At 42.8% G+C, this 10,313-nt stretch overlaps 1 protein-coding gene across 1 annotated transcript; it reads left to right on the forward strand.

Annotated features, from left to right (window-relative positions):
- Window positions 1-697: 697 nt before the first annotated feature.
- LOC307087613 (adenylate kinase 7-like) lies at window positions 698-9,763 on the forward strand (the record flags this gene model as incomplete). The annotated part of the gene is made up of 18 exons (XM_079753234.1): window positions 698-781; window positions 878-1,048; window positions 1,135-1,249; window positions 2,156-2,247; window positions 2,353-2,463; window positions 2,782-2,865; window positions 2,961-3,049; window positions 4,243-4,333; window positions 4,435-4,512; window positions 4,925-5,074; window positions 5,610-5,738; window positions 6,240-6,348; window positions 6,458-6,586; window positions 6,690-6,755; window positions 7,195-7,392; window positions 7,708-7,925; window positions 8,877-9,035; window positions 9,722-9,763. The coding sequence occupies 18 exons, from the start codon at window positions 698-700 to the stop codon at window positions 9,761-9,763; spliced, it is 2,115 nt and encodes a 704-aa protein (XP_079609360.1).
- Between the last annotated feature and the right edge of the window lie 550 nt (window positions 9,764-10,313).

The raw sequence follows: 10,313 nt of genomic DNA on the forward strand, positions 1-10,313 counted from the left end.
GTCTCTCTGACTCTGTCTCTCTGTCTCTGTGTCTCTCTCTCTCTCTCTCTCTCTCTCTCTCTCTCTCTCTCTCTCTCTCTCTCACACGCGCACACGCACACACACACACACTGCAGCTGCTGGCAACAAATGTTTTTTAACAGTAGATGGGTCAATGGTTTTGTTTATCATTGGACACTTTACAAGTAACAGTAGAATGTGTGTGTCAGAGTCTCTGTGAGGTGCTGGTGACAGGAATGGTGGCAGTCTGTGTGTGTGTGTGTGTGTGTGTGTGTGTGTGTGTGTGTGTGTGTGTGTGTGTGTGTTTGAAGGAGAGGGAGAGACAGACGGACACACAGACAGACTCTAGGTCTACAATAAGCAATATACTGTAATGTTGAAGAAAAGTTGCAGTAAATGTGATGTGAGGCAGCCTGTTCCATCCATATACATGTATATTACAATAATTAGTATATTGGGACAACAAAAATAATGGTAGTTATTTGGTAGTGTAGTATAATCTTGGCTGAGTAATACTATGAAAAGCGATGTTTACGCACTAATACATATTAAAAAACACATTTCTTAATAGTTTTATATTGTTTGTAAAATTGATGCAACTGCCGTTCAGATGAGTCCAGATCCAGGCCATTTGATTGGCTGAAGTGACGTTGGCAACCGGTTAGCGTCCTCTAGGGTCCTAGCAACAAGAACACAAATGGGGGAAGAAGTTGAGCAAGTTTTGTCCAAACGACTTTTTATCAACAACGTTGACAAATATTCGTCAAAGTTTATCGCTAAGGTAATCACCCAAGCCATTTATTACCGTCATTTCAGACACGTATCGTCTACTTTAAGTCGCAGTCCCACTCGGTTAACTCTGTGTACCACAATACAGTATCTGTCCACCTGCGTACCCGGCGAGTCGTCCGAGGAGGCCGAGGCCGAGGAGGAGCCCTCCTCTCCGTCCTCCGAAGGGCAGACGGCCGAGTTCGGGACCTTCAAAATAGTGGGTACCGTATCCGCTTCCAGTAAGGAGAAGTTAAGCTTTCTCCAACATGCATATCCCGTAAGTATCAAAGGAACAAGGAACAGTGGTATACATATTGGCTCTCAATTCTATTATAAGATGATGATCTGTGCGTGTCGTGACAGTCACCAAGTCGCGGCGAGTTGCTGGGACACCTCCTACAATGTGACGTGGTGGTGTACAACATCTCAGAGAGCACAACCGGCGACCAAGTGGAAGAGGCCGCCTGGGCATTAACAGGCATGGAAACGTTAAATTACAAGTGTTTATGTTGATTAAGTGAAAGAGAATGTACTACTTATTGAGACATTAACTTGTGCGTCACCATTTTGCAGTGCTGTAGACAGGGGCGTAGGAATGAGTTTAACATTGGCGGGGACACATATCGGAAAACTGACAGATCCGTTAATGGTTTGAACAGAAATATGTCATAAATTAACTACACTGAAAAAATTCACAAATATATTTTATTCTACTAAAAAGATACATTTGTAAATGTAAAGGAAAACACATTTTGAATGGCAGTAATGAACTGATATCAAAATATCAAATCAATTCTTTAATTGCACGCTCAATCGTCCCGTTTTTTAGAATAAGAAGCGGTGACAAGACGCTGTGTTGCGTTTTCAAAATAAAATAAAATATTTTTCTCCCCCGGTATAATTTTTAGGTGGGACAAATGCGCCTGTCTCCAATATTGGAGGGGACACGTCCCCTCCGTCCCCCCCGGTTCCTACGCCCTTGGCTGTAGACAATTTGAGTGTACGACTCTGGTTCCCTAGTTCACTACTTAACCCATAATACACTGTCAAAGTGTACAACTGACCTGGATGGATGTATTAAAGGGGCTCATTTATTTCCTTTCATAACAGTTATCGTTTTAAGTTGACTCATTCAATAGTAGGTCGACAGGTAGGCCTACAGGTTAGTTATGCAAATGAGTATATTTCTGCATAAGCATTCAATATCCAGCACACAATTATTGTCTAAATCCCCCTTATGACATGCCTTACTTGTTCCCCTAATAATATGCTGTATGAGTGTACGCTATATAGGGTTTAAGCAATGAGGGAATAGGTGAACCAATCAAACACCAATAACCAATAATAATCAGGCAATCAATAACCATATTCACCTCAACAACAGAACTTCACAGCAAGATGGGGAGCTTCCAGTCCCAGAAATTATTCATCCTAGTGTCATCAGTGATGACATGGGCCTTGACCAAGCCGCCCAAGGTCAGAGTTCATGCCTGAAGTGTGCTTTAAAGAGTTGCATAAAGTCAACATACGTAGATATGGTCATCTACATGGATGTATAGTATAGTTGTCTCTTCTCCATAGGACGATCCGGACGCCCATCTAACGGATGAAGACTACCGTAGGAGAAGGCCACACCCCAGCTTCAAAGATCACAACACCCTGGAGAAACTTGTGCTCAAACTGGGCAGGGAAGTAAGTAAGAGAAGAGGACACAGAGATGGTTCAAGGATCATCTAAACCAGCAATAGGATTAGTCCTTGGTAGCCCAAATCAAAATAGGGTTGCACTGAAATCCTGTGAAACACAACAACAATTCTGGGTGATTTACAAAATGGATGGAAGTGTTGAGTACGATCCCATTTATATTTATCCCATTTATATATTGACAATGCCAATGTAATACTGAATTAGAGTGCTTTTTATAGACTTCAAAAGATACAGAAGAATGGTATTCCTTCTTTGTGGAGCGTTTCAATTGGAACAATTACAATCTGCATTGGTGGTTTGCAGAAGAAGTCGAAGCTGTGCGGATACGTAGTGGCCAGCGGCCTTCAGTACGGCAGAGGAGAGAACATCTTCCATTACTTCTTCAAGGTAGCACTTTACTTTGAAAAACTCTATTGTCATTTATAACCATTGTTTCTAACCATTATTTTCCTCATCCTAATGTCTTATTATTTTTGTGATAGGCGTCTTGGTCCATGCCCCTTGATAAATTGCCACTCTTTGGCCCCGGCCTCAACCAAGTTCCCATCATACATGTAAACGACCTTGCAAGGTGATATGTATTGCTTTCCCTCTCAGTATCCAGTGTTGTGCCTGAACGCGTTCATTGAACGATAGTTCATGAACTCGTTCATATTTTGGGCGAACATGAACTGAACATACTGTATTACTGCCTGATGAACGTTACTGTGAACTCGTTAGTTCTGGTGTCTGTGAACGGAACCCTCACTTGGTTTAACTTCGTTCAATATGGGGGTTATTTGTTTATCAACATGGCGGATGCGCGCGCAGATTGCCGTGTTGTTTGACCGGTTGCCATGGTAATCTTCGTGTGGTTCATTTGCAGTTGCGGTGTTGCCAGCTTACTGTTACATTAAACTGTAATCAGAAAAGGCGGTTATATACTATAGACCCTATAGTATCTGTCGTATAAAGGCTGGGACGAATTTCAAATTATAAATATGCACACTTTATTTTGAAAGTATAGACCGGCGCGATTCCCATTGAAACGAATGGCGCGGTGATTATTCTTCAAAACGAGAGCTTTTAAATTGTGGGAAATGAATTAAACTGTAATCAGACAACGCGGTTATATGCTATAGAGCCTAGAGTATCTGTGGTATAAAGGCTGAGACGAATTTCGAATTATAAATATGTACATACTATACCTCCTAGAATCATTGCTTGTTGGCCGGAAACGGAAAGGGGGGCTGTTCACGTTTGGTTGTAGTCTTTTCGCTCGGTTCTCCGTCTCAACAGTAGGGCTAGAACCGAACGAAAAGACTTCAACCAAACGTGAACACCCCCCCCCCCCCACTTTCCGTTTTCGGCCAACGAGCAATGAGTCTTCCAACAGAAATCAATGGGATTTACAAAATGCGCTAAATGTGCATTAAAACACGATAGAAACTGTATTTCGCTACAATACTTGATTCAACCACTCTATATTTCATCCTAGACAAACCACAAAGGAGGCTCAATGTTCAAAATACCGGAAAAAACGAATAGCTCACAGCAACATATTGAAAAAAAGAACTATGAACTAGTTCATTTTTTGGAACTGTGAACTTAGTTTCAAAATTTTGAATTATGAACGTTTAACTGAACTAGTTCATTTTAAAATTTGTGAACTGAACTTTGAACTAGTTCACGTAGAAAGTGAACTTTCCCAACACTGTCAGTATCAACATTACACCATAATGCCAAACATATTTTTATAGACATATGAATATCTTTTATAAACAGTGTGATTCAAAACACGATTGACAACAAGCCAAAGAGCCACTACATCCTGGCTGTGGATGACTCAAAGAACACACTGGAAGAAATTGTCATGGTGAGCCTCTTTAAATACCAATAAACAAGCAAACTAGCAATGTCAATGGGGGATAACAAGGAAACAGGACTACGCTCATTGGTAACCCATTATCCCTACAGATGATCAGTGAGACACTTGGGCCAGGCAAAATCCAAAGGTTACCTAAAGAGGAAGCCATACTCATGCGTGCCTTGGAGGTAAGTGCAGGTTGAATACCTTAAAAATATTATAATTGCAGTACGGTTAATTTTTTTGGTTTACTTCAAATGTTTTTCTCAAGTGCTTTTAAAAGCGGCCGTCAGTCATTTAGGCTCTCCACCTTTGTTTTGATTAGATTGGGATTTGATTGGGTCCTATGGTTCTCATACGTCCTGTCGCCAAAGGAACATGAGACCCATGAGACTCAATCAAAAACACAATCTCATCCGACACAACCCATTTCCCAGATAACAATATCTACTGCAACTCATCAGAAACAATGAACTCGTTAAAATCTGCACTAATGATGTTACATACATAAAAACACTGGCCTGACATTATGTAAGTAATCAGAGCCCCCCCCCCCCCCCGCCCCCATACACACACAAACACACACACACACGTGTCCAGCCAGAGGAGCTGGAGTGCCTGAGCGTGGATCAGGGGATGGAGGCCCCCCTGCTGAAGGACCTCTTCAACGTCCGCTGGACGTCTGAGAGCGGCATGGTGGAGAACATGGAGCGCATTGTGAGCGAGTACAAGCACTTCAGGCAGCTCCTGGTGAGCTGAAACCTCGGGCCCTGGACCTCAATACAGAGCGGGTTCCAATAAGCTACATCCATTTCAACTTTAGGACATTTTATGCGGTTCTTGTCTGTGATTGTGACCTAATTGTATTTTCCCGCCCCACATAATGACAAACATGTCATGGAAATATTAACCGTAATCATAATATAAAATGAGATACAAAAGATATAAACTTCAAAAGATATAAAATTTCACAGACATTGATACTGATAAAGGGCAAAGACATTTGTATACATCCGCCTTAACCTAGAGATGTTTCCCTCCCCTCTATTTGACAGCTGTTATGGTAGTTTGCATTGCCACTGTAGCCATCAATTATTATTCCTCAAACATACACACGAGAAAATGTACAGGCAGAATCTGTTTTCCTATACACTGGCAGTAAAGTTTGATATTCCTTTGGGGTATTGGTTTTAAGCCTGCCATGGTAAAAAACGAAAATCAGAAACACGTCCCTGAATCATTCACCCAACTTTAATGTTATTATAATTTTTGGGCATTTCTCCAGCCAATTCGAATCTTCCTGACTGGACCTCCAGCCGTGGGTAAATCCACCGTCGCCCAGAAGCTGTGCGACTACTACAAGCTGCACCACATCAAGGTTGAAGAGGTCATCAGGGAGAAGATCCAGCAACTTGTAGGTTTGATTCGGGTGTGGTTAGGCCTTCATCACAGAGGTGCAGAGTAGGGAGGAAAACAGATCATTAAGGTAATTATGGTCTGGAGCCTGTGCCCATAGTTAACTTCATTAGATACACCTGTGTCTGCCACTTGTGGTGAGTCAGTCACACAAGTAACAGGAGATTGACTTCTGCCCCCTCTAGTGCAAACATAAGGCTGCAGCTGAAGTGTGGAACAATGCGTCAACACTTTTTATGTGATAATATCATATATATCATATATCATACTGCTACTACTATTACTACCACTGCTATTCATTTCGTTAGGAGACACATAAAAATGAATATAAATATAGGTCTATAAAGGAATATTCTTATCATCATTCCTAATAATATTTCTTAATCATCATTAATAATAACAATAATAAGTACATTAGCTAAATTGCCACATATGACACATTCATTCTTATTCTTTTTTCAACTTTAAACAAAAGGACCAAATCATGACTTGTGTACAGGAGGAGATATTGAGTGGTGTTGACCAGCCTGAAAACAGTGGTGAAGATATGCAGGCGGTGACACAGGAACAACTGGAGGCCATTCAGGAGAGCTTGGAGATGGACAAAGGTCAGCTGTTCAGTGCAAAAGGAGGACAGAAGAAAGCATTTGACACACAACACAAACGTCTGGTTAATGCGTATGCTGAATCAAATTCCTTTCCACTTTCTTCCTATAGGTGTATTGGCTGACCACCTCATGATCCCTATTCTACAAGAAAAGTTAAACTCCAAGCCGTGTGCTCATCAAGGGTTTGTCTTGGACGGCTTCCCTGAGACCTATGAGCAAGCCAAGATGATCTTCCTTGGTAGGTTCTAAATGATAAATCAACATGTATATGTTTGTCTTACTGTGAGGTCGTATCTACTCCATCTAATTCTAGTCCATGTTGTATTTTTGATCCTGCTTAGATGAGGAGTCCGATGGAGATGAGGGGAAGTCCAAAGTGCCTGGGTGCAACAAGAGAATTACCCCAGGTTGACTAACTGCCCCTCTCACCTATAGCTTGCTCAGACACATGCAGACATCAGCCCCCTGGCACTGAGTATATATACTCAATGATCTTAGAGTATATAACTGTATAATCGTATTCCCCTGATGGGAGACTGGCACAGGTTCAGATGTACAGATGGCCACAAGGCCTTGTTGCCAAACTTGTGTCAATGATTCAATGCCTGTGTTTACATGGAGCACTTTCTTTGGTTGTAGAGAATGTTATGTGAAACATTGACAGACTATATAACCACCTGAGGAATAGAACGAAAAAACGGGATGTGTTTCAATAGGTTTCTCAACGCATTTACCTATGAAGATGTAATGAACATGGAATATATGCCTTTCCTTTAAATCTACACACACACACACACACACTGCTGTGTTACCCACAGCTCACATTTTTTCGACCTTTCTTCATAGAACATGTTTTTGTCCTGGACGCATCGGACACGTTCCTGTCGGAGAGAGCGCAGTCTCTGTCGCAGAGCGAGGCGGAGGAGGCGGGGTACACTCGCGAGGCGCTTGTGCCCCGCCTGGCCCAGTACCGGCTGGCCACCGGCCTGGAGGAGACCCTCTGGGACTACTTTGACGAACAGGAGATCCACCCTGTGCACATCGGTGAGGACCGGCAGATGGGCACTGCTATGGGGGAATGGATGAGGTCAATATGACACAAAAGTGAGACAAATGTTGCTTTCAGCTCATTCAACAGTTTACTGTATTTGTGGTTGATCATTAATTTGCATATAATACAACAGATAACTGTGAGATAAGGAAATGCAAGCATGGATTGAACCCATGCACACGGAAGATCCATGAATGAATAAATGGAAATAGAAAATAAATTCTTCCATAACATTCGCATGATAATCATGTATTATAACCGGAAAAAAACATACCTCAAAGAACGGTCGTGATGTAACTGTTAAACAGAGGTGACCATTGATGACCCTGAGAGCGAGGCGGTACTGAAGACGATAACGGAGGCGGTGGGCGAGCCTAAGAACTACGGCCCCAGCGAGGAGGAGGTGGCGGAGAAGGCCCGCCGCCTGGCGGCAGCCCAGCTGGAGGCACGGGCCCTGGAGGCCGTGGAGAAGAGGCGCAGAGACGAGGTGGAGCTGGGGGAGATGGCCGCAAAGCACGAGGAGTGGGTAAGCAGAGGGAAGAGTCTGCACCAATGAGAAGGGAGAGCGTTCTGCACCAATGAGAAGGTAGGGTATTCTGAAGCAATGAGAAGGGAGAGCGTTCTGAACCAATGAGTAGGGAGAGCGTTCTGATCCAATGAGTAGGGAGAGCGTTCTGATCCAATGAGTAGGGAGAGCGTTCTGATCCAATGAGTAGGGAGAGCGTTCTGATCCAATGAGTAGGGAGAGCGTTCTGATCCAATGAGTAGGGAGAGCGTTCTGATCCAATGAGTAGGGAGTGTTCTGATCCAATGAGTAGGGAGAGCGTTCTGATCCAATGAGTAGGGAGAGCGTTCTGATCCAATGAGTAGGGAGAGCGTTCTGATCCAATGAGTAGGGAGTGTTCTGATCCAATGAGTAGGGAGAGCGTTCTGAACCAATGAGTTGGGAGAGTCTTCTGAACCATTGAGAATGTAGTGTTTTGAACCAATGAGAGAGTAGGGCGATCTGAACCAATGAGAAAGTCGAGTTTTGAACCAATGAGAAGGTAGTGTTTTGAACCAATGAAAGCTTGTTCTGAACCAATGAGACCGGCAGAGAACACAGGCAGCTTCCTACATTTCCCCCAATTGTTTTGCTAGGACTGTAACTCAATGCCGCCCCCTAGATGCAGTGGGTTCATGCAGACATACATGATCCAATATGATTATTTCAAGTCTAATTGAGAAGTCTGATCAAATTATTTGCTATATATAGTCTATAGTCCCAGAGCATAATATAACAAACTCCACCACCTCCTATATACAGTTGAATAAAAAATGTGGCAAATGTTTCAAGACGACTCATCAGTTAAAACAAAGCCCAGCAGGACCTACATGAAAGCCCTTTCTGCCATTATACCAGGATTCTATGCCGCTAAGTTGAACACAGTGGCCAGAACTTCTCAGCCTCAAGTGATGTCCTTCATCTGTTCCTTAGAAGAGGAACCGGGAGGAGGTGAAGAGACAGGAGCGTGAGCTGATGGAGGCGCGCTCGCTGCCTCTGAGGAACTACCTGATGAAGTACGTCATGCCTTCCCTCAGCCAGGCCATGCTCGACTGCTGCGCTCAGAAACCAGAGGACCCCATCGACTATTTGGTACGTCTTAGATTCACACATTGTTTTTGTAATGCAGCGCAAAAGTCAGAGTAGATGGTACCAAATTCATAGAACCTGAGCGAGCAAAATCCAAGAATAGCTTGCCGATTATCCCACGTTTGTGTTGTGTAAAGACACAGAAATAAGTAGAGATGCAGAATAAATGAAGAGAGAAATACAGACATGGGAGGGGCAGGGACAGCACCACAAACCAGACATCACAAAATAACAATGTTTGGTGAATCTGTCATATTAAAACAAATGACATTCCGAACATTGTTAAGACCGGCTCCCTTCTCCGCCCCGGCTCAGGGAACAGAGAATGATGAAGGTCCAGCTCAATGGCATGCACCACAGACACTCAATTGAACACATAGATAAACAAAGCTGGTTGTCCTTTAATAGACTATAGAAAGAAGTTAGTGGAACTTAGTGGGGGTCCTTGGTAGTGCTGTTCTAGGAGGTCCTAGTATACAGTCTGCTCTTTGGGACACAGCTTACATTTGTAGCTAGATATGCCTACAAATGGTTTCGGTCAACCATAAACCTAAACTTGCATAAGAATATGAGGCCTTTCAGTATAAAACCCCAAGTGTAAGGACCTGATAAAACATCATGCACAGCTGACTGGATCAGCTTAATCTTTTTCGCTTTACATGCTTTCTGCCCATGTTGCTATTTTGAAGGCGGAGCATCTTCTGCAGAACGTGACAGAAGACTCAACGTAAAGGAAACCATTCTGGGAGAAATCCAGCAGCAAAAAATGTTTTGCTATTTCTTTTGTGGGATTTTATCCTGCTATTATTGGAAAAAAAATTGTATATCCAACTTTGTTAACATAAAAACGGTACCATTGACATAATAAATATGCAACATGTTCGACTGTATCTTCTGCCATATCGCCCACAGACGTTGTTTTCCTTGTTTGTGAGCATTTCGCTCTCTGTTATACTTACCATAATGTTGCTGTTGTTTCTACGATGGATCAAATATATTTTTTAACTCAAAGTAAAGACTCGAAATAATCATAGGAAAATAAAGACTGGAGGTTGCGGGCATCGATCCCCCTACTTCTCAAAAGACTACTGTGTTCTGCCAGTTCCGCCAAAGTAAGCCCAACATTAGCCAATCACGTTTCTTAACTGGGGCTTACTTTTAACCAATCACGTTGTTTCGGGATTTATCTGTAGCAGAAACAATTCTGCTACATCCGTTGGTGTTGACATTGCCGATAGCTATAGCAATAGCGCCTGCTAAATAATGACAGTAATCTATGTG

This window comes from Pollachius pollachius (assembly GCF_949987615.1).
Source record: "Pollachius pollachius genome assembly, chromosome: 16".
Classification (NCBI taxonomy): domain Eukaryota; kingdom Metazoa; phylum Chordata; class Actinopteri; order Gadiformes; family Gadidae; genus Pollachius; species Pollachius pollachius.